The sequence below is a fragment of the Lagopus muta genome, chromosome 5, assembly GCF_023343835.1.
Source record: "Lagopus muta isolate bLagMut1 chromosome 5, bLagMut1 primary, whole genome shotgun sequence".
Taxonomy (NCBI): Eukaryota; Metazoa; Chordata; class Aves; order Galliformes; family Phasianidae; genus Lagopus; species Lagopus muta.
The window spans coordinates 52,014,917-52,037,757 of record NC_064437.1 but is presented as its reverse complement, the minus strand read 5'-3'; the positions used below and the strand labels follow the sequence as shown (position 1 = coordinate 52,037,757).

The following is a 22,841-nucleotide window of genomic DNA, read 5'->3' as shown; positions in this document are numbered from 1 at the left end:
ATGAAGCAGTCTGGGGAAAAAAGTTATACAACAATCTTCATACATGTTCAGGAATTGGAGAAGGAATTTTAGTTAAATTTCTTCTGCACACTGGAAAATAAGCATAATTCTAGTTTTTTGTCTCAATAATTACTGGCCTGTTTTAAGGTGGACTTTAAAAAGGTGTTAATTTATAGCTAGTTTGTTTTACAGCAAGTTTAAATTATCGAACTGTAAGATCATCATCCTCTAAATATTTATTTCTGAGAAGTATATTTCCGTTGTGAGTAACTCTGTTAGTCTGGATTAGAGATTGTTTCTCTGCAATTGGAATGTGTGTGGGTGGCGGTAGGAATAACTTTTGAAAGTATGAAGAAAAAATTGCCTTCCTGTTAGTGGTTTAGATGCTTAGGCTTTGTAGTTCCATGTCCTTCTGCTACTATTGACTGTTTTGATCTTGCAACAGAAATTATACAGTCTCCCCTCCATTAGAGGTGCTAACATGCTTTAATGAAAAGATCAGGTGCAGAGGGGGCAAATCACTTTTTATCTTAGCCTTCCTTGTACAGACAGATTCTTAAGACACAAAATTTCATTATTTTATTTGAACATTGTTTCATTTGAACACTTTTTTTCCCTGGTTTTCAGTAAATTTGAATTTGACTGTACTACATCTATATATTGATCTATTTTTTGCAAGTTTTTACTCAAAAATTTTATTAATATTTTACTGAATTGCATCCACTGAACGGAATGTGCAATTAAAGTACAAGCCATTGTGGATAAATTACCATTGCTACTAAAACAGATCTGAGATGGTTGCTTTTTAGCAAATAAATAAATAAAATTTGAAATAAGAGATAGCTGTATTGTATGGAAAAAATAAATACAATTAGCACTGGATGTGAGAGCATCACTTGCTCAGCTCATTTTGTTTGTGCTAATTGCAAAGTTGTGGGCTTTAACAGAAAGAGAGTATGCAAATATGGAGTAATTCTTAGAATCCGTAAGTATCTTCTGAGGCAAGGAAATGGTATTGTGCTATACTGTTTCTGCTCATTCTCTTTTACCTTGATAGTAAGTTTAATTTGTCAAATACTTTTACTGGTAACAGATAATGTCACTTCAATCTTACAGCATGTTTCTAACTTAAATTCCACTTACCGGCACACCCAGCTGGGTTTTATTTTTAAAAGTAACTAATGAACAGTTTAGTACTGGTTAGTGAGAAAAAATAACAGTTCTAACGGGACCAAGGGGTTATTTCTTTTTGTCTTTAGTGAGCATATTCCACAAAGCAGAACTGATGCCCCTTTTACTTCTTCCTATTCTGTTTAAATTCAACTAACCAGTAAACTGTTACCTGATAAGTTAAAAAATGCAAACAATGTGAGATATTTCCCTTATGTTCTCAGAGCTCTTTTGACAAGAGAATTGGTAATATATTCAATGTCTTTTTTTTTTTTTCCAACTCAATACAGGCACACATCTATTCCTTGGGTGCCACATTGAAAGCAGCTATTGAATATATAGTAGAACCAGAGACAGAATCAGAATTTGGGCAAGATCTGCATACTCTCTTGGAACAAATGCAAGAGGAGAATCCTGAAAATAGGCCAGATATTGAGGTAAAAACAAACAAACAAACAAAAAACCTCTCCATAATTTTCCATTGAAAAAAAAATGACAGAAATGCATATGCATGTGTGATTATTAATAGAAATGCTATTTATATGTAATATGCTTGGTCTTTACTGCAAAGCTGAAGTTTTCCCAGGCTCAGCAGAATTGCTGCTCTTTTCCTAACCTAGTAGAAATACGTTTTTGATATCAACTGTAAATGACTTGGGGTGATTCCATTTTTAAGAGAACTGGATGTAACGCTTGTGGATCTAAACCTCCTCGTTAACTTTTACTTCCTATTTAATTTTTAATTTATGGAATATAACAGTTGTATAAACGTAACTTACCTTGGCTTTAGTTCTGCTTGAAAATTGTGTTTGTCTTTTCCTTCTGAGCTGATAGTGTACTTTTAAACTGGCATTGTACCCTTGATCAATACTTTGCAGAAAGAATGTTGCAGCAGAGGAATGAATAGATTTGTTTCCACAAAGCAATTAATACTCATTCTCTGGTTGAGGACTGTCCAAGCAAGAGACTGTTATTGTTATAGAGCTTGCTTGATCAGCTCCTGGATTTCTGTTAATATACTTCAGATCATGTCAGGAAAGGGATTGTGTAGCAATTGGTCTGTAATACCTGAAAACTGTTGCTGGCTGCTCAGGCTACCCAAAAAATGGAGTGAACCAAGGCTGGCCTATAGTAGTGCATAAACGTTGTTTTGTAATTATCTATACTTTTCCCTTCCTTTTTCACTGGACTCTTGGTTGAGCAGATGGGAGTAGTGGGAGTACTGAGGGCAATCATATTGCTTGATTCAAGTGCATTGCTAGCTGCTTAAAAAATAATCCATGCTAGCTTTTTACATTTGCAGTACATTATTCATGCAGGATGACAGTTAAGATGATTAATTTTTATCAGTTGTTCAGTGTGTTCTAACTGTAGGCTAGAACTTGAACTGTATTAAATAATCTCATGATAGCCCATGGTAAAAATGATAAATGAATTCAACGACATAATAGAAATGTAGAATATAATGAACTGTGCAAGAAAGACCTCTCCAGTGTAACATCTTATAATTTCAGATGTACTGTGCAAGTTAACATGATTCACTTTACTCAAAATTCACGTATCTATTCATTATTAAATAAGTATTTAACACTAATTTTCTCTAGAGTATTTTGTCATTATGTGAGGAAAAACTGAAGATTGCTTCATCAAGTAGTATTTGTCGAAGCCTGTCTGCTGTTGGAAGAAGGGTTCTTTCAATTGAATCATTTGGTGCTTCTCAAGGTAAGCTTAAAATATACTTAAGCTAGAATTTTAAATTGTAGCATATCTAAAGATTTCTAAAATACTGTATATACTTTCCTGTTCTGGGTTCCTTTTTCAGTATTGAATTCATAAATGTTTATGATTGGAGGTGGGGAGCAGGGGACAAAACTCTAAATGAATGTAATAAATTTATCCAAAATGTATTTTACCTTATTTTGACTCTCTATACAGAGTGTTATGAGTGACTTGTCCTGAAATCATTGCATTTTTTTAACATAATTTTTGTAACTGAAGATGCTTTTTCAGCTACCACTGTTAAGTAATATAAAGATTTATTAGGAAAGATTAGAAGACTTAAATACACATTTAATATAAGCGTTGTTTTTGCATCTAGATGCCTGTGATAACATGTGGAAAGGAAGAGTGTTTCAGAAAAGTTTGGGATCTAAATTATACTCAAATGAGAGATACAACATAGGTGATTCATCTGCAGCAGAAGATGTAGCAGCTACTTGTCATAAAGACTCTTCTGTAGTTCCCGTGGTGACTGGCAGAGAAAGTAGCTTAAAGGAAATGCAAATTGATCTGGATAATGAAAAAACTCAACATTCTCTACTTGCAACTGAAGAGAAAAAGAGCAAAGAGGACAAACATGCAGTATATACTGATGGTTTTGCTAGTGTTGCTTTGGATATAAAATCATGTGTTAATGACCTGGAGAGAGATGGCGTTTTTAAGAAGGGTTCTTTGAGAAAAATTAAAACTTTTCCAAAGCTACCACTTGAACCTACAGAAACAAATCACTTTTTTACATCTGTAACCAACAATGGACCAATAGATAGGAAAAATCACTTGCTTATGCATGAGTCGCTACCTCTAGACAATAATAATGAGGTTGGTTTTTCTAAGAGAAATCTTAATTCACTTGCTATTAGTAGTCCATCAAAAACAGAACCAAAGCATCACCAGGTTACTGATCTTCAGTTAGAGGCTTCTTGTGTGCGTACACAAGTGTCTGGCATGAATCTAGAAGAACACATGTTACTTATTAATGGTAAAAAGATAGGTTTTATTTCATCTGATCATAAAGAAGACTGTTCTGATGCTACCTCTGAAGTGTCCAATACAACTGGTATGCTAAAAAGCCCAAATCAATCAATTACTGGAGTAAAAAAGCTAGACAATTACATGGCGTTGGAAGACTGTACTGAAACTTTTCAAGGGTCAAATGAAAATTCCTTATCGCACTTTAACAAGATGACTTCAGTTTTAACAACAAAACCCAGTGGGAGCAGATATGGATCAAACCTAATTAGGTCTCCAGAATTAAGCAGCGGTGCATTGAGCGCAAACAATAATGAAGATAATCTTTGTGGAGGCAGAGGGTCAGAAATCAGAAGTAATGAGCAGGTAGTAAAAATAAAGTCTTCATTGTATAGTTGCTGTGGTCACTTATGTGGAGAGGAAATGACTTAAATACTGCGTGTTTGCTTTCCATCCCTCTCTCCCTTCCTTTAGCATCCTGAAAAATCAAATTTTGCTAGTCTGCACACTTTGAGAGTTAAAATTGGAAATGTGGTGATGCTTTTTTCTCTTTAAAAGTAATTTAAAAGTAATGTGCTACAGTGAAATTACAAAATCGGCTTTGATTTTTTTTTTTTTTTTTACAAATGGTACTGGAGTATAGTTGCTAGTTTGTCAGAGTTGCATAATTCATAGCTAATTACATATGTTAAAAAGCATTACCAAAGCATATGTAAATTTTTAATCCTTTTATGTTACTGTCAATCCATGAAGTTCACTACCTTGCAGTTTGCCTGCCACATGCTTATGGAAATTGCAGTTTCTGGTTGTAAACCTGACCTTACCGAAATCAATGGCAATATCCTATCTGCTTCAGGAGAGGAAAAGACTCCACTTTTTTAATCCACATGTACATTTAGGCTTTTGAAAACTGTACATATACTGTATTCTGTGCTCTTCAATGACAGCTTTTGTGTGTTATGTGTATTTCATGATAGAATTCAAATGTGCACAATATGATAAGTGTGTTGTCTCAAGCATTTTGTCTCTGTATCTGTAGCCAAATGTGAAAAGGGAAAGCTGATATTAGTCTGCTACAATTTGTTGATAGTGTAGCATGGTCACTTGTCTCTTCAAATTATAGATTCTCAGGGTGGACAAGTTTGGTCTCTGAGTTAATGATTTTCTTTGGTGCAGTACTCAAAGAGAGATAGCCCTTGTGATTGAGAGAGTTGCTTACTAAGAATGCAGGATGGCTGATGCTCCTCCAGCCTCTCTTTGACTTGGAAAAAATGAGCAGCACAAACCTTACCCACTCAATTTCCAGAAATTCTGCTTTGGTTAAAGTAAATATTTCCTGTTTTCAGCTGACGTCTCGCTTTTGTTCTCCATCTCTAATTGCCTGTCTTCCTGACATCCCATGTATTTAGAGTTATTTTCAGTTTGTATTGGTTCCCCTTTTCACCTTGCCTGGACACCTGAACTGAAGCAGTGACCTAGAATGTGTGAACAGCTTTTAGTCCATGGCTTTAAAAAGAGAAAAAAGAAAAAAGAAAAAAAAAAAAAAAAAAAAAAGGAATTTGTTCTGCCTCTTTTTCTTTCCTCTGTCTTATTCCTTCAATAATTTGTACTTTCTTCTCAGTGAAGGAAGATAGTAAATATGAATAAGAAACATGTGGCAAGGTTTAGCTCTTTGAGGGAGTTACTCGTTATATGCATTTTGACTCCTTTATTTGGTTTTAAGTCCCACAAGATTTTCTTCAGACTCTAGTGAAATATTCATTTGTTAAAGACGTGTCCCCCCTTCTGTGTTTTTTTTTGTGTGTTTTTTTTTTTTTTCTCCTTCCTGCTCTGAGCTATGCAGGTCCACATAATCAGAAGGGAGTGCAAAAGAACAATCAGATCTATAGTCACTCCAAACTCTTCTGCTTTTACTGCCATTTGTTCCTATGGTCATACATGAGCATGCTTTATTTTGCAGAAATTGATTACTTAACAAGGAGCAGAGCAATTCCAGTCAGTTAGGTTTTTTTGGGTTTTTTTTTTGTTGTTGTTGTTTTTTGTTTTTGTCCAAGGAATAAAGATACTATTCTTCAGTTGCTTTCCTTCAGCCTCTTAACTAGAGAGGTATGATGAATAAGCTGCCATCTCTTAAGAAAATAAATTGACTGCATTGACAAGACTTCTTTAGAGGGGAATAAATCTGTTGAAATAAGACATATATTCTGTCTTTAGTGGATTATCAGTACAATAGTTTAAGTTTGTTTGGGTACATGAAGACACTTTCAAGAAAATAATCTTTTTCTGAATTATGCTTTCCCAAACTTCTTCCAGAATCTAAAAGCTGAAGCAAATGTCCTGTTTTCTTTTCCTGCAGCAGTGATTGGATTTAGCACACAGCAGATTAAGTATGTTTTCAGATTAGTCTGCCCTTTCTTCTGAAATCCTCTTTTTCTTCAAATATTTCATCATCAATGACTATTCTTTCCATCTGAGCAGAACTTCATTCTCTGAAATAAGTAGGCTTTTAGTAGAAGTGAGGTTATCTTGCTCTCACTGAACTTGCAGCACAATCACTGTGAATTAGCAAAGGTAATCCAGCTACCCAAATAAGTACTGTATTAGTGCACGTATTCTGAAATTAAGACAACAGAGTGGCTGATGTTTTCTGTAAGCTAGCAGGTTTTACAGATTCATACTTTTTTTCTTTCTTTTTTCTTTGGTCATAAACTCCACCAAACATTCATGTTCTACCATTCTTCAGAACATCTTAAATTTGTGTGTTGGTCTTCAGTAATCAGAGTTTTATCTTGAACTGCTGGAGGAACAAAAAAGTGCTTTTAGATGTATCAGTATACGTGAGCAATACCTGGGCTTCTTGCAAATAAAAGGAACCTGAAGTAGCTGTCTGTACCCTGAAAAGCTCAGTGTCTAGCATGGTAATTTGTTTTCTTGAGGTCATACTCTAGCAGGGTCATTCATTTTCAGTAGTTGCTGAAGTCTAAGGAGAATTCTATGTTGTCTTATGTAAGGATTTGGGTTGTTTTGCTTTATTTGTTTTAAATGTTTTCTGCTGCTTTTTTGTGTGTGTCTCTTCCAAGACATATTTTTTTCCTCAGGCTTCTGAATTGCTTGCCTCTGTCTTTCTTCCTGACAATTGCAAAAATAAAATCATGCTGTGCTATCTGTTATATGAAGGAGTTGCACCTGATTTCTCTCTACGCTTTCAAGTTCCCTTTCATTTCTTATTGCCAGAATTTTACTGAATACGGGGAAAAAAAAAAAGCAACTTCAACTCCAAGGGTTTGTTCATTTGCTACAAAGACAAAAAAACCCCATGAAGCTCCAGTAATGTAATTTTATCTTCTGGGATAAATGGATAAAGCTTCAGAAGATTTACAGTGCTGCTCTTTCACTAGTTTTCTATAACAGATGAACATACTTACAGCTTTTAGGAGAGTACCTCTAGAATGTCTTTAAATATTTCTTGTTCTTTAGAGAATGTGCAATATTGGTTCCATCTGGCTGAAGATCAACCTTGTCTACTCTGGAGAACAGACAGTCTTTTTTTCTTATCTGTCACTAATACTTCTCCAGTGGACAATATTTTTCTAATATCCCAAAACTGCTTTTTAATGTTGTGTGCTTTAATGCTAGTAGGCATTACTAAAAAATGCTTGCTTTTGTCTGGCTTCTGCAATGTATCTTGTGAGGGTTTTCTCAGAGGTTTTTATAGTCTTGCATGCCATAAATAAATATTTTTCACTTCAAGTTTGAGTGGGGATCTCTTATTTCTCTAACCAATTTCATTACAATCAGGTGTATATCATCTCTAACACATTTAAATGTTTCTATGTGATTCGAGTGCTGTGGTCTTCATGTGGACAGGATTAACAGGAATTTGGCATATATGTTTGTTTTCTGTTTGTCATTCATATCCAGTCAAGCATGAGAGAAAGTGAAAGGTTGAGAATGACATTTGAACTGGAGAAATACCACTTGAAGGAAAGAAAAAAATGTCTATTCCCAAATAGTACTTATTAAGTAAATTATAATGAAATTTTACTTGATTTGGCTGTTAAAAATATGCTAGTGTTATGTTCAAAGAATATAGTATATTGGCATCATTTTTACAGTTTGGGCAGTTCTGGTAACAACAATTAATGAAATAATAGATTTACTAAGTAATCTTTACAGCACCAATGAAAAGCATCGTTTTCTTAACAAGTGGCATTTAAAATACAGTCTTTTTGGCATACAGTAAAATGTCATTAGTATGTAGGTATAGGCAGTAATCATTCATGGTTTTTACATACTGTCAAAGAATTTTGTGCTGTGGAAAAACGCTTTAAAAATGGGTATGTAATTCTTCATATGAAGAGGTGCATTTTAAAACATGAAGAAAAATTTCAGAAGAGGCACTGAACTGTCATGTTTGCTCTCTGATGCAACATTAATGGCAATGACCTAGAATAAAAGTTTTAATCAGTATTAAAATATTGACTTAACTGACTTGAGGTCCTACAGATGTTGAAGGATTGTTTTGATCTTGTTTTGCTAAAATACCTGAGTAGGCGGTTGAGAAACAAAACATGCTATAAGCTGTTTGACCAAGAATTTTGACCAAGTTTTCCAGCATTCCAGGATTTTTCTCGGTTAGTTGAGGTTTTGTATTTAAAAAAAAAAAAAAAAGTTGTAGGAAAGAACAATAGCTACAATCAGCAACTTTAAAAACAAATAAAAAAGCCTGAGACATATATCTATGTAAGGAAGATTTCCACCTAAGTGTTTACCAAAACGTAAGCATATTCAACAGAACGTGAATGTGAATTGAGTAAAGTACTTGCCTTGATGCTTAAATAACCTAGGTTGAGATTACTATTTTTTATTAGAAAAATATTTTTTACCAATTCTTGTATTCTTCGTCACAAATGTAAATATGTGATGAATTGTGTATTATCATGTACATTCAGTATATTGGATAACTTCCACAAAATATTAGAGCAAGTCCCCAGCAGGTCTGTGGGGCTCTTGAGAAGAAGTCCTCCAAATTCCTCTCTTTCCAGTTGGGGTAGGTGAGCATTGGGAGTAACAAGGGACATTAGAAATATGACTTATTCCTGGAAAAAGATACCTGAAAAAATTGATGTGGTCAGGGATGTGAGGGGGACGTGAATTACAGTAAGGGACACTCTTAATTCAGTCAGTTATTACAATCCCTAGAGATCCCTACAGGAGATAAACTTCTTTAGGATGATTGTCAGAGATGGACAATGAGGATATGCATCTCAGTAGCATTCACCAATCTGTAACCAGACTGCATCTTTTTGTTATGTGTGTGTATCAGGTTAATTTGACTGTCTTGTGAATGGCACTGATTTTCACTTCTGCTAAGATTTGCTTTTCCTGCATCATTTTTTCTTCTGAGACAGAATTTAAGTTTTTGGCACCTTTTCATCCCATTTTGTTATCTATCACTGACACTTTCCTCTTTCTTATCATAAACTTCTGCTGCTGGTCTTAGAGTTTATTACTACTTTCTTGCTGTGCTTGAAGATCTTTCTGTTGTTTCTTTCTTCCTCTGGAGAGCTTTGATATCCTGAAGCTGATGAGAAATACCTTTCAGTTTTCTGCTGTACAGCTGACTTCAATCTCTAGTTTAGTGAGAGATTCTTCTTCCCCTTGCTAGCTGTTCGTCACCACCTCCTGAAGTCAGAGGTGATTTGTATACAGAATGCAGGAAGCCAATCTCTCTGCTGCAGCTTTTAGTGCCTCTAGGGACATAAACTTCAAGAGGAGGGATTCTCTTAGAGGGAAATATGACACACATTCCCACATTCTGAAGTGTTCTATTCAATCTGTGGTATTTCTCTTTATTTCCCCTTACTTGTGTCAACTCTCTGAGATGAATTTGAAGCTTTAGCTCCATTTTTTTATTGTAAAATGTCTGCAAGCAAATGCATTTCTGAGGCACTTGAAAACAAGTATGTTATGGAGGGGGAACTCAGCTCTGCTCGGGGATAGTAATTAGTCAACAGTGTGAAGATCTCTTTCAAATATTCTTTAGATTAATTCATTCTTTTTACTTTCTGACCTCTTCCTCCCTGGTGCATAATTGATGTCTCTTTATTACAGTTATTTCTAGATATAATGAAGCAACACATTTGTAAAATAATGTTTAACTCAGAGATGATGTTAATAACAAAACTTGAGCATAAAACTTAACTAGATTACCCAGCTTCAAATCTGTTTGTTCTGGAGTTACTAATTCTTTATAACATGACACAATGGGGCATAGGATAATAAAAGCACTACATTCATTTTTTGTGTGTTAAAGGTAGGCAGAAAATAGAATACTTTTAGTTTACAAAAAAAAAAGTGATTTTGATGGCACATCTTAAGAAATATTAGTAACTTCTCTGGTTCACCTTTAAGGAATATTTAAACAGTATGTAACCAAGTTGTTACGTTTATTGTGAACTATCTTCTGGGTAGTATTGAATTATCAACAAAGTTTCAGCTACAGAAATTAATATGGTTCTTTTTCTCTTCTTTGTAGATTGCAGGGAAGTTATTTGTTGATTGATTAAAGGTGATGCAATAGTTTATTCATTACCTGTTTTATGATAAGCCTGAATACTGCTTCATGAAGGGAGTTTTGTATCCAGGGCCATGAAAAATAAGTCACAGTGTATGACAGTGCAGAAACTGATGTGTCAAAAATAACGTACTGTAGTTGTGCACGAGACAAATATTGTGAACATTGATTGAGATATAAAGATGTTCATTAAGCAGTAGCAAAATGGTTCTGAGATTTTAGTTTTTATTTCTAATTCATGTGTTCCAGTTATGCATTTATTTTTCCAGAGTTAATCTTGAATTGATGTCAGTAGTTTTTTTTTCTCTGACCTGGCCTAACGCTGATATTTAGACATAGATAACTGTTTTAGAGACTGCACATGCAACAGAAAATATGCCATGTTGTTTTAAAATAGTGTGTGGGTCTGCTCTAATCCAGAGGTTTCTGCCTATGGTGAGTTGTTTTTTAATGTTCCTTTGATAGATAAATAGTGATCATTATGTTCAGTTGTTGTAAAATAAGGTTGATAATCTCTTCGATCAGCACAGCATGGTCTGGAAGATATCTGTGTAGTATCGTTGTGTCAGGTTCTATTAAAAAAAATACACAAAAAGAAGAAAATCAGAGAGCTTAAAATATTGATTCTCTGAGGAGCAGCTTATGTGGAGTGGTATCTTTGTCACATTAAAGTATTTTTCAGATATCAAAAGCTAAATTGATAAAGAGGAAAAAAAATAGTCATTGCAAATTGAACATCCAGTGATTATAAGCCAATTAATGTGCTTTAAGTAAACCTGTTGTTAATTCTGTCAATATTGTTAACATCTTTCACAGAGGAGCAAGACATATTGATGGAATATTTAAGGTAAGGCTTGTAATGTAGCTGTTAGGGTAAATCAGGATTTGAATGTAGGTAGGTTTTGGTGGTGGTAGTCATTCAGATTTTTGTGTTTAAGTCTGGGTAACCTCACTGTAATTGTGTCATCTTTGACATTCTAAAAGAATCCTTACTTAGCATGAGAAGAAAGAGCTTCCAAACAGCCCACTCCTCCTGAAACGCTTATGTTGCTGAAATCCCACTTGAATTCAACTTTTGATATGCAATTAAGAAGCTTCTGATTCATTACATAGCAGTTAACTGTGTAATGATATTTAGTAAGAATTATGATTAGTTTTCTCCTGTTGCATGCAGTAAATTTTCTTAATGCTTTTTAGATGTGTGCATTATGTATTAGGATTTTCTTTTGCATTACATCAGAAAACATCTTTTTTTTTTTTTTTTTTTTTTTTTTGCAATGATTTTTGATAACTCTGCATCCTCTTTATTTCAGTGGATTTCTCTAAAACTCCTGTTATCCTGGTATGGTAAGCCTCTGAAGGACCATGAACTCTGGGCTTTATGTCATGAGTGTTTAAGGACTTTACACACTTGCACAGATTATCCAGGTAGGATCTTAATGTTGTGTTCTCTGTAGTGATGTTCTGTTGATGTACAATATCATGACTATTTCATTTTGTTTATTGAAAAAATAACAGCTAATACTTCTAAATTCACTCTTAAACTGCGACTTTGAATTCTTACTCCATTTAGACTTCTCTTACATGGATATAACACTGTACAGTGTCTTATTTTTTTCTTTATCCTATGCTTTGATAGTTTTTATAGGGGAAAAGATTTTTATGACTTCAAGCAAATAAACAGGTTTTGTGTTTAGGAATTTTGGGTATGGAGAAACTGTATCGTGCCTTTTGAGAAAACTGCTTGGGACTTGTTGTCATGAAGCTTATGGATGAAGAGTTTCTTTTACATGTTAAACTTTCTTTTCCCTGATTTGATGTGACCCATTATTCCTGTGATACGAGATTGTTTAGTTATAGTGTCCAGGATCTCATCATTACATTACTGTACACCATGCTTCTATTTGCAGAGTTATCAGAAGTCAACTTCTGAGAGAGAAACGTGGAACTGTGCTTTGACAGAATTGCAATATATTGTATGTGACATGGAAGAAGATCATCCTAGCTTTCCACTGACATTCTGAATATTGGTTTAGCCTATCCTGTTAATAAATCTCTAGTAGTTCTTATAAAAAGAACAGATTCCCATCACTACACCCTAGCTTCCCTTTTCCTTTATTTAAAAAGCCTGCTTTTGTCTGCTTGGAAAGGGATGAGTTTGAAGTCTGTAACTGAATATGAAGAAATGGATAGTAAGTTACATAGAACTTAGTGTGTCTTTTTTGGTTTTCAGTTTCAGCTATTTTATCTTTTGTTATATTAAAATGTTACACTGGAAATTGTCTATAAAAAGAGATTTATGAACACTTTAAGCAGCTTTACCCTTAAAAATAGATATTTGATATACCTCACAGCAGAAAGATTATTTCAGCCTCATAAGATGTTCCTAATGTTTGTGAAAGCTTCAGGTAACTGCACATAACAGCTTAGAGTTTAGTTTAATATGTGTAGACAGTCTCTGTTACAATACTTACATGCACTGAGAATGCATAAATCTTTACAATAGTGAAAACTAAATTATGATCTGAACCTTACGTAGCCAGTAAAAGTGAACATAATAATGAAAACTTGTAAATGGAAGGTATCTTACTTAAAATTCCGTGTTTGAAGAATGGAACTACCTTGATTTTGAATACTGTCTTCAGATTTAGAATATTTTTGCCAGATAAATTTCTGCCTATTCTGAGAGTAATTAATCTGATATTGTATAAACTGTGTGTTCAAAAATCGTAGTCTTAACACTGGTAGAGCCAAATTGGTAACTCAGAAGTCATAGTAAACACTGGGATAAGCTGGATTTATTATTATTTAGAATTATTATTACTTAAATAGCCTTTTCCTCTAAATCCATTGCTATTTTTTTCTGTTACCTTAAACAGGAATTACCTCAGTAAGAAAACATATTCTAAAGCTAGTCTGCTCATGTATTTTTTAACTCATTCCTGCTATAAAAGGAATTTGCAGTCTCTACTGAGACTTTGCGTATTGCCTCTCCTCTTACCAGAGGATATTGCTTTCATGATGCTTAGAGGCACTTTAGAAGACCCAGGTGAGAATTCTTGTGTTGTACTGATCTGAGGTCTGGTTTGTATGAGCAGTGTTACAGATTCAGAGCCAGAGGCTTTACCTGTTGAGAAGTAATGACAGTGAGCAAAAATAATTCTCAAGGGTGCTGCAGAAATAGCTGTTAAAGAATCTCATTCAGAAGAGCTTTGCATTTCAGGTCTAGTTTGTAGATAGTAGTACACAAGCTTTTATTTACCTTAAGCATAATGAATTTTAATGACTTTAAATGTGCTTTGTACAGGTAACTACAAAAGCAAATGGATGGATTTTTTTCTTAGACATCTTCAATTTATTATTTAATAATAACAATATATATATATTGCTTTTAGACTTCTCTCATGTATTATTTAATAATAAATTAATAATTTGATCTCTTATTTAATATAATCTAAGAATATGCTGTTCTAGTACTCTGGGACAAGACTCTTATGTAGGAAAATAAGAGTTTGATGGTAGACTAAAAAGTAGGACTACATTGCTATCCAAATGGATTATTATATTGCAGAATGTTAAATAAGTTCCCAAGTAACCCTGATGATTTAAGGCAGTTTTAGAAGCCTGTTATTTCTTACCAAACTGTGGAGAGTTTCAGGGCTTTATCGTGCAAATAACAGTCCACATCACATTTCTTTTCTGGGACAGTGTGTGCAATTATGGCTATTTGTACAAAACAGGATATCTTATCCTATTCCATCTAGAAGAGTTCTGCATGTGCTCATATATGTCTTAGTTGTCTCCACATAATGACTATTTTCATGTTCAAGCCTTATGATTGCCTGCAGTGGTGGTGATATTGCCATTTACATCTATCAAAGGCAAAATCCTGGTTGAGCATTTTTTATGTTTAATCCCAAATTTGTTGCTTTAGGATTGTTGTTGTTGTTTTTTTTCTTTTATGTGGGGAGGGGGGTTGGGGAAAGAAGGAAGAGAGGAGAGTTTAAAGGCTTAGGATAAGAAGTTCTGGTACCTTGTGAGAAGACCATAGTACATCTGGCTGTTGTTTTCCTTTCTTTCTTTTTTTTAATTCCAGTATTCTAAACCTTTTCACTAACTGTAGTGTGATTTTGTTTTGCTTTCTTGTCTTTTCTGCTGGAATTGCTTTAGGTGATTATGCGTTTACTATCAATTGAATATTGATTTCTGTTTGAGCATTAGCGTAAAAGTTTCATTTGTCACTACTTAGGGTAATTGATGATATTGAAAATTATTTTTAAAATTATTTTATTTGTTTGATTGGTGTTGAATAGTTACATGAACAGACACTTATTATGCCTTCTACTTGTGTGACTTGTTTTGCAGTGATCTTATGTTTGGACACTGTACTGCTTGACTGCCATGGAAGAGTCCTCTTTACTGCTCCAAAAGCTGAAGGTAAACCAATATACTGAGTGCTGCACTTTTTTGTCTCTTGAAGGGAAGAGGAGAATTAAGCAAATATCTTACCTTTTGTTTTTGGTTTCTTTTTTTCATTTAGAATCTTGTGATATAATTTATTTAGCTCCTGAAATTGAAGAGGAGGATGTAGATACTGAAAAGGTAATGTGGTAGGTTATGTAGGTATTCAGTTTATCAAAGCATAGCTGTATCCCTCTGCCCTTTAAAGAAGAAAGCAAAACTCTTCTAAGATTGTGGTAATAAATCTCTCAGTGTTTCTAACATTTCTGTGGTTTGTTATGTATCAGTCTTCCATAAACTTAGTTGCCTCTAAAAAAAAAAAATTATTTTGTCTTCCAAAACAGTGACTGCCAAATAATGTTCTTCATTACTTTTCCACCAGACTGACTTATTTTCAAGTTTGTCAATAGGAAGACAGATACTGAAGTCATGGTTTTGTGTTCTGGAGGTCATGCTAAGATCAATTTTTTAGACTGTCTAAGAAAAAAATCAAATGAATCTCCTTTGTAATATTGGAAAATACTGCTGTCAGCATATTTTCTTTTTTGAACATGATTATTAATGTCAATGTCTCTTACCAGTACATTTTTCCTAGTGCTTTTTTCTTTGGATATAAACCCTATGTTGTTCTCAGGCAAAAATGAAAAAAATGTTAATAAACAGCAGATGAATGTTTGTCTCCTTTGCAATTGCAACTGAATGAGATGGATTTTAAGAGCAGAGGGGAAAAAAATTACTGTATCATTCTATTGTGTGAGAAGAAAGAAGTTTAACTAATATGTTCCTTCTGCCCTATGAGTTGTTTAAAATTAGAAATAATAGTCATGATTCAGAGGAAAAAAAAACAACCTGCATTAAAAATCTAGTAAAGCTAGATTTTGACTTTCTGTAAAATAATCTGAAACTAGGAAATATTTATCTTCTCCTTTAAAGTTTCTCTTTCTACTTAAACTGCTTTGATCCAACATGCACTTTTAATAGGTTCAAAAGCTTAAACTAACCCGAAGATACAATATAGCAGCTTCACCAGTAGAAATTAATAATTCTGAGGTCTTTATGCCTTTATTCTCTATTCTTCAGAAAATATGAACTTTTTTTCTTGTTTTTCTACATTATACATAGAATAAGCTGGAATCCTATTTTGACTTTTTCCTTGTATCTGTATAACTTGGTTGTTATGAAAAATTTAGTTAAATTATGTTATGGGAATCCAGACTGCATAGTGTCAGCCACAGTAACTGTCCTACATCAGTGAAAGGAATGTTTTTGAAGTGTGTGCTAAATTAGATAAATTAATAAACATTAAAATTATGATCACGTTAGCCTCTTGGAATTCTAGACCTAAGGGGAAGGAAATCATTTGATTTTGACAGAGCTACTTTCTCCTATTTCAAGCATCTTATACCCACCAGCTTTTGTTCAACAGCTTGAATGATTCGAAAGTTAGTTTCTTTGTACTGAATTTCCTTGTTATGTTGTATTCAGTGTCATTTACTTGACTCTAAAGACTGCTAGAAAATGTTGTTTGGACCATATTATTTAGTACTGTGCTTGGGTTTCCATCCCTTGAGCCTTTTTAATACCTTTCATAAGCAATATGAAGAAGTACAGTGCTCTAACTTTGTGAAAATTACATTTGTAGGGTATGCTAACATATGTAAATTAAGCATTAAATAGTCTTATTCTGGCCCTGTCTGAAAATTGTAATTTTTGTCAAATAAAATAAGAAGGCTCTTGAAGATCAAGCACTTTACAAGGTCCCCCATCATTGCAACTTAGTTGGTATAGCTGCAGGTAGCACAATAATTCCTAAAATAAATACACAATACTAGTTCTTCTGATAGGTGTAATCTTCTCTGTAAAATATGACTTCTACTGGCAAGCTTGTAATTACTTCATGCCATTTTCTTTCTGAATTATCATGACCTTTTTAAAGAAAATTGCTGCTGGCCAGACTTTATTGTAGAACAGTAAGGCTTGCGGCAGTAGGTTTTTATATGAGAAAGGAGTTCTTCAAAATGATTCTAAAAGCTTTTTTTTCCTGAATAATTTTCCTAGATAAAGAATAAGACAAATTATGTCTGTTGCTCCAACAGTAGAAAATTAGCTACTATTACTGGCACTGCATGCATAACAGCAAGTTTTTGAAATCAGCTTCTTAGAAGCCAGGTGTCATCTGTATTTTGGAAGTACTGGTGGTTATTTTGTGGGGAATGAAGGAAAATTCTGGACAATTTTCCAGATTTAATATTGAGAATGGGTATTTTGTTTTGGTTTGGTTTTTTGATTGCTTACATCTTATGTCTCTCCTGTGTTATGCCACTAGGTCTGCATTTATGGTGTTGCTGCAGTTCTTTGGATGGCAGCAAAATTCAGCATTTCACCTAATCACAAACTGGCCTTGCCAAGAAAATTAAAAAACCTTCTTCTGAATATGGCAAAAAAAAATCCTGAAGAAAGACCTTCTGTAGCTGATGCAATTAAGGTTACTGGATTTAAGCAATTTTATTTGAAATTCATTTGTCTAAAGTCCCGTCTTAGTGAACTGAATATCAAAATATTAATTTATTTTTTCTAATAACCTAATATCTAATTAAATGATAGCCAGTCACTCTTGGATTTGTTTTTTGAAGTGACCTCCCTTGGGACACGGAGGGGTGTGTTTTTAATTTATATTGAAATTATCAATAGGTAATCAGAATAAGTTCATAACGCATTCTAGACTTGGATTATATTTAAATGACTATTTACCTTGACTTTGTCCTTGTCCAAGAATATCTCACCTGCTTAAAAACTTATATACTCTCTTCAGAGAGTCTTCACTATGATTTTTTTTTTCAGACATGCAGTCATTATTTACTTGAACGAGGAGTAAACAGCAAAAATATTTTGGCATTGTTGAATAAATCTGTTTTTAAGGTATGAATTCCACCTTTTTTTAATTGTTTACATTTTTTCAATTAGTTCTTTAAAGTGTGTTCTGATTGGATTTTTCTCCACCTCAAGTATAGTTATATTTGTGATTTTTCTTTTCTTTAATTCTCAGGTATTCTGTAAATACTGCTTTTGTGAGAGCATTAACAGTGAAGTTATATTACTAAGAATTTCATATTCCTTGCAGAAATGTAAAATAGATATTGAAATGACATTCTAATTTTTGTAGTCTGAATTTTTTTGTCTGCTCTTAACTATCTATGTTTGCAGCTATGTTTAAGTTCTCTGGATGTACATAAGGGAGTCTGAAAGTAAGTCTTCAAATGATGTGCTTGTAGTTGGGAAGCTCTGCTTGGTAAGGAATTAAGGCAAGGATGCAGGTGCTTTTTAATATAAAATTCTGAAGGTAATTTAAAAAAAAGCAATTTTGTCACTACATTAATGTGTAGTTATTGTGTTCTGATTACGTTCCAAACTGTATATACTATATACAGTGTTCAACTTTGTGCAAAACCTTTCCCAAAAAGTTATTTGATTCAGTAGTTTATCAAGATGTACAAACAGCTCTGCCATTCTATAGAGTTTAGTGCACAGTTCTCCACACTGACATGCTAATAATTTCAGTTTGGGCTTCATTTTTTATTGTTAGGCTGTTGCAGAAGATGTAATCTCTTCTCCACATAATGTAGCTTTTGAAATTGAAAATGAAAGACTTGAAATGAACGCTTCAGAGTCAAGTCTAGGTAAGCAGATTTTGATATATTTCATTGGCTAGATCAGTTCTCTGTATGAGATTTTCTCTGTCAGATGATGGGTGTTTTTCTATCTAAGCTGATTATTATTTACATTGCATTTATATTTTACACATTTTTCTTCTTTTATCTAACTGTGTTTTTATTTTAGGATTTATACCTATTACCAGTGAAAGTAAACTTATCGCAGTTAAAGGACCAGTACCATGCCAGATTTCTCTAAACTGTGAGAAAACTGCATTACCTGTTGCATTCACCTCTCCTGCAACTCACTTTAAGCCTATCATTCTGCAGCAAAATGCAAATATGAAAAAGTTAGTATATCCTAATGCAAAATAAGTTAAAGTTGTAACTTAACTATTACATCACTGGCATAGTCCTGTCAAAATTCTTTGTTCCTTTTCAGGGAAGTTCACACACCAGCTACTGAAAAATTCAAGGAAAAGTCGAGTAAAGAAAAATGCATTGATTACAACAAATTAGGATATGTAGAAGGCTCTAAAAACTGTGGCATCAAGGACACAAATGTAGTTGAAACTACATCTGAAATACCTGAATGTCATTTACAAGTTCCAGGCCATCCATTCCAGATGCCTTTAGAGAAGGAAAAGTCAGGCGATGTATTTACTTCTGATCCCTCACGTATTCCACAGGAAAGAAAAATTTTATCTGAAGTTCCTTCAAGATCCTTAACTTCTCTTATATCTCCTAATTCTCTTCATATAAATAACATCATTCTCAAACAGAATTCAGAGAAAAGAGTTTTAACATTTGTACCAGTACACTTAGCTGTATCAGAGCAAATACCAAATAAGCCTCTTCATTCAAGGGTTGCTGCTGATTGCTCTCATAGTTTGCCAGTGCTACTTTCAAGTACTATTGCAAGTTACAAACTCAGCATGCAAACAGAAAATGACTCCTCGCTACTCAAATTACAAAACTGTAAGACTATTAATACACAGAATGCATTTGAAAAAACTAACCAAGTTGTTCAGACCAACTGCCAAGATATCGAGGGTGCTACCAACACAAACAATATTTTCTCTGAGCAAGGATTCACTTCTTGTACCTCAATGGATGGAGAGGCGGCTTGTGTCTTTGATGTAAAAGTCCTGTCCCAACAGAGCAGAACAAATGACGCTTTGTTGCAGGAAGTGGTTCATCTTATACAAGAGGAGTTTGCCTTTGATGGCTATCTAGAGAATGGAGTTGAAGTTTTTGATATGGGTATGTTTATTTTCTTCTTATATTATATCACTGATATGTAAGAATGTTATTAGTAATGTATTTTTCTATTTTTGTTCATTTGTGGAGTTTTTTATTGTTATTTGTTTTTAAACAAGGTAACTTCATTTTAGCATTAAAGGAAATTAAGTTTGGTACATTCTCTGACAAAATTTGTGAGAAGTTCTGTGACCTATACTGGGATGAAAAATTACTGGAGAATCTTTATCAAGTAGTAAATGGAGAAAGAGTTTCACCTTTGTGGTACGTATTTTTCAACTTTTTTCCTCTTATAATTCCTTTTAATATTTTTCTCCCTACTTCCTAGAGATAGGGAAGGATATGCTGCTCCTCTTTAAGTGTTTTTACTTGTTTTCTGACATCTGATTATTTCCCTGTCTGCGTCTCCTTCTCCAAAGCAAATAGTACTTAATAATTTAGCAGAAGATATTTCCTATTAAGCTTGTCTGTAACTCCATTGTAGGATAGCTGAATAATGAAGATCAAATATTGAACCTGGTTGAATATGGAACTGTGTTAGAAATAGGCTGTTTAATCAGAAGTGAAATAAATTATTCCTACTGTTCAGCTTAATTATTGTATTTGAGTTCAGTTTTTTATGCGTTAGTTCAAACTCTCATTAGGTTAAGAATGAATTTGCTTTGAAACATCTCACTGTTCCAATCATACCTAAGAACAAGGAAATTAATTTAGCGTTGCTAGAAATATTTTACTTAAACTTCATTTCATTCAGTGTTCCTCCTGACAGTCTTTTGTAAACCTGTTAAGTAAGAAAACACTGACTTAATTAGTTTCTCATATATTTAATTTCATCTTCAATTACGTATCTGCCAGAAAAAAAAATAATAAAAATATTTCTTGTTTTATTGCAGCATCCAGATATAGAATGCTTTAAAAAAAAATCTTATCAAAGACTACTGTAACCAGTAATGAATTTATAAGTGGGATTTGTATACTTAATATTCTTTGACATTGAAAACAGCTTTTAATTGCCACCTTTTTTGCCTTAAGGATATGAAACATTGTATTTCCCCAATCCTCATGTATTTTCAGCATAACTGAGGCAGATGACTCAAAGTGTGGTGGTGTATTCCAAGATCTGAAGAAATCTGACAGCTTTTTGGCAAGCAGTGATTACACAGAGGGTGAGAAGGGAATTTGTGTCTCTTTGCATGGGGAATCTATCAATTCATAGATTGGTATTTTCAGTGTGTCTTCAGAAAAACACTCACCTTAACACTTACAAACATTATCAATAAATCTGGACATTATCAATGCCTTGTAAGTTTCAGGACGGTTGTTGAAGTTATACTCATGGAATCTTTGTTTGAAGGACTTCACAGTGGACTTTGCCTTTTTTCCTATCATACTTTGTGACTGAAGAAAACATTCCTTCTTTCAGTAGCTGAATTAGAAACTGAACTGGAAAATCCCATTGTTAAAACATGATATATTCATGGGCATCTTGTATTTGATTACTATTGCAGAAGTCTTTAATATTATTATGATAGCCAACATATACTAAAGAAACAGCATAGCATTTCTTAGAGAAGAATAAAAACACATCATATTTAAAGAATTGTTCTTGGTCTTTGTTTTGCTAAAGTGAACAGTCAGTAATTTCTGTGGTAATATCAGAATGGATTTTCTTTTTCCTTGTTAACCCTAAAAGCATCTCTTTGTACTTCTTTTAAGGTTATCTATCACAAACTGAAAGATGATGACAGGAGCAACAGGGGCAACATGTAGTACTTTACAAGGTTCTTAGTAGTTATACAATATTGATATTTGGACATCTTTAGTTTTATGCAACGTATCTCAATAATTACCTTACTCTGTAATATATCTTAGTTACATATTTAAAGTACAGAGAGAAATGAAGATAGTAGAATGTGTATACATAACTACACATGGAAAGAAAAACCTTTCTCCACAGTGTCTCAACAGCTTCAGTTTGGAAAAAAGAAAGGAAAAAAAAAAGGCACAGACTCACTTACAAATTTCTGTAAAATTATGTTATGAAATTTTGCATATGTCAGTAGTCCCTAGTCTCCTTTCCAGAATGTTTGCAAGAATTCTTACATAAAGCACGTATTATTCAATCTGTTTTTAAATTTGCTTACTTTTCTGTTTTGAATAAATTTAGATTGGGTATTCTTTTGAGATCAGCTTATCCCCCTTGCTGTTGCTTAACTTCTATGGCAAAATTTATGTTTGAAAGCTTGCTCTTGGCTGCTGCCCTGCTAGGTTATGATTTTCTACTTTGGCTCAGAATGATGGCAAATGTACAGCCAGACTTTCCCCTGGGGTATGTGACAGCTTTGCACCAGTAATTCGAGTCCATTTGACTCCAAAGCTGGCATATCAAAGCCCTGGAGGATTTCTCAAGTGAAAAGGGAGACTTGTGGCAGACATAAAAATGCCTGTCAGCATCACTCCAACTTTTGACTGTCACCACAGTCCCTTGAGGTTGGTAGTAGCTGTTATAACAATAGAGAAATCCCATTGTAGCTCAAGGAAATGAGTCCTGTAGGAGTAGAAAGCTTAACATGTGTCCCCATTGGCTGTGTCAAATACTCTTGCCCTCTGCATGGAATAAAAGCTTTGAGACCTATATATGGAAAAGAACTCAAGAGCTAAGCTTCTTATTGATATGTGCACAGGTCTGGTTTGGTTTTTTTTGTTTGTTTTTTTTTTTTTGCTTAGAAAGTCCTATATTATGCTTTGTTTAAATGCTTGTTTTACATGAATTTTCTAATTTTCAGGAGTTTACGGACCAAAGCTTGATTGTTCTGAAATGTTTTTTATCTTCAATATTTTACAATGTGTAGTTGAGAAAAAGCAAGCACAAAGCCCAAAGAAGAATGTTGTACTGTTAGAGGACATAAGTAATCTCATAATTGCATTTTCTAAGTGTAGTGTTTAACAAAGTATACATTACAGCGTGACTATTA

At 33.7% G+C, this 22,841-nt stretch overlaps 1 protein-coding gene across 4 annotated transcripts in view; it reads left to right on the top strand.

The window, feature by feature from the left end:
- KNDC1 (kinase non-catalytic C-lobe domain containing 1) overlaps positions 1–22,841 on the top strand; it is a 57,785-nt gene that overhangs the window by 21,827 nt on the left and 13,117 nt on the right. For all 4 annotated transcript variants that reach the window (XM_048945834.1, XM_048945833.1, XM_048945836.1 and 1 more), the window contains 13 exons: positions 1,461–1,607; positions 2,775–2,892; positions 3,269–4,284; positions 11,809–11,923; positions 14,861–14,932; positions 15,036–15,097; positions 17,283–17,441; positions 17,798–17,875; positions 18,540–18,633; positions 18,794–18,956; positions 19,049–19,869; positions 19,986–20,130; positions 20,941–21,032. In XM_048945834.1, coding sequence (XP_048801791.1) covers positions 1,461–1,607; positions 2,775–2,892; positions 3,269–4,284; positions 11,809–11,923; positions 14,861–14,932; positions 15,036–15,097; positions 17,283–17,441; positions 17,798–17,875; positions 18,540–18,633; positions 18,794–18,956; positions 19,049–19,869; positions 19,986–20,130; positions 20,941–21,032 — 3,082 coding nt within the window. The remainder of the gene's footprint in view (positions 1–1,460; positions 1,608–2,774; positions 2,893–3,268; positions 4,285–11,808; positions 11,924–14,860; positions 14,933–15,035; positions 15,098–17,282; positions 17,442–17,797; positions 17,876–18,539; positions 18,634–18,793; positions 18,957–19,048; positions 19,870–19,985; positions 20,131–20,940; positions 21,033–22,841) is intronic.